General features: G+C 37.3%; 1 protein-coding gene across 1 annotated transcript in view; it reads left to right on the top strand.

The window, feature by feature from the left end:
• Positions 1 to 1,439, top strand: part of LOC107554145 (laminin subunit alpha-2-like) — a 268,279-nt gene that overhangs the window by 183,534 nt on the left and 83,306 nt on the right. Inside the window, 1 exon segment of the mRNA XM_016236572.1 lies at positions 510 to 686. Within this exon segment, the coding sequence (XP_016092058.1) occupies positions 510 to 686 (177 nt within the window).

Here is a 1,439-nt window from a genome sequence, read left to right as displayed (position 1 = left end):
ACACACACACACACACACACACACACACACACACACACACACACACACACACACACACACACACACACACACACACACAAATATGCCTCTTATTAATACACACACAAATAAATCCTCAAAGACACTGACACTGAAACAACACTATTACACTATTTTGTGTGGCAATTTCACCCTGCTTACTTAATAAATATCTCTGGAGCCCTAATGACAAAAAATGTTTTCACAAATAATCTTTCTTTGAGATGTAATAACTTTCTCCACCTCTGAAATGTCTGCTGCGTGGGTGAGAACAAACATTAACCAATAATAATATCGCAACCCATTTCTCACAATCCAATCTACATTAGATCCCACTGAATATTCTGTTTCACTTGGAAATATTTTTTAAGCAAAATTGTAAATGCTATTTGTTGACTTTGTAAGTTCAAAGTGCAGGTCTTGTTTAAGTTAATTCAGCTGATTGATGTGGCTGAGCGTTTATTGTCCTGTTCCCTTTTGCTGTCCTATAGCTGACTCTGATGCCAGAACAGACCGTTCTTCCTCTTGTGGACAAATCCAGTCGTCAGGAAATCACAGTGGGCGTGAGCTTTCAGCATCCTGACATCATCGCTAATGCTGATGTGGTTCAGCAGCATCTGAGTGAGCCATACTACTGGAGACTGCCAAAACAGTTTAAACGCTCAATGGTCAGTCTTCCACCAACATCCTTATTTACATTATATACACACACACACACACACACACACACACATATATATATATATATACAGTGCTGTGAAAAGGTTTTTGCCGCCTTCCTGTTTTTTGCATATTTTTTAAATACAAAATGCAGTTTTTAAATTATGATTTATTTTATTAAGGGAAAAAAGCTGTCCAAACCTGCCTGGCCCTATGTGAAAAAGTAATTGCCCCCTAAATCTAATAACTGGTTGTGCCACACTTTGCAGCAACAACTGCAATCAAAATGTTTGTGATAACTGGCAATGAGTCTTTCACATCGCTGTGGAGGAATTCCGGCCCACTCTTCTTTGCAGAATTGTTTTAATTCAGCCACATTGGAGGGTTTTCGAGCATGAATGGACTGTTTAAGCATCTCAATCGGATTTAAGTCCGGACTTTGATTTGGCCACTCCAAAACCTTAATTTAGTTTTTCTTGAGCCATTCAGAGGTGGACTTGCTGGTGTGTTTGGGATCTTTATTGTCAATTCTTCCACATGTACAGCACATACACACAGAGAATTGAAATTGCATTACTCTCAGACCATTGGTGCATACAGATAACATAAATACAGATAGGAACAGATTAAATACAAAATACAAAATACAACTATACAAATATACAAATAAGGTAAAATGTAAAAAAATATATATATATATAAAGCACAAGGCATATGGCAGATAGAGTGCAAACCAGTAAAAGTAAAACAGTGCAGATATA

Source organism: Sinocyclocheilus grahami, unplaced genomic scaffold, assembly GCF_001515645.1.
Source record: "Sinocyclocheilus grahami isolate Dianchi unplaced genomic scaffold, SAMN03320097.WGS_v1.1 scaffold492.1, whole genome shotgun sequence".
In the NCBI taxonomy this organism is placed as follows: domain Eukaryota; kingdom Metazoa; phylum Chordata; class Actinopteri; order Cypriniformes; family Cyprinidae; genus Sinocyclocheilus; species Sinocyclocheilus grahami.
The sequence above is the reverse complement of the archived record's forward strand: the minus strand, read 5'-3'. Positions and strand labels throughout refer to the sequence as shown.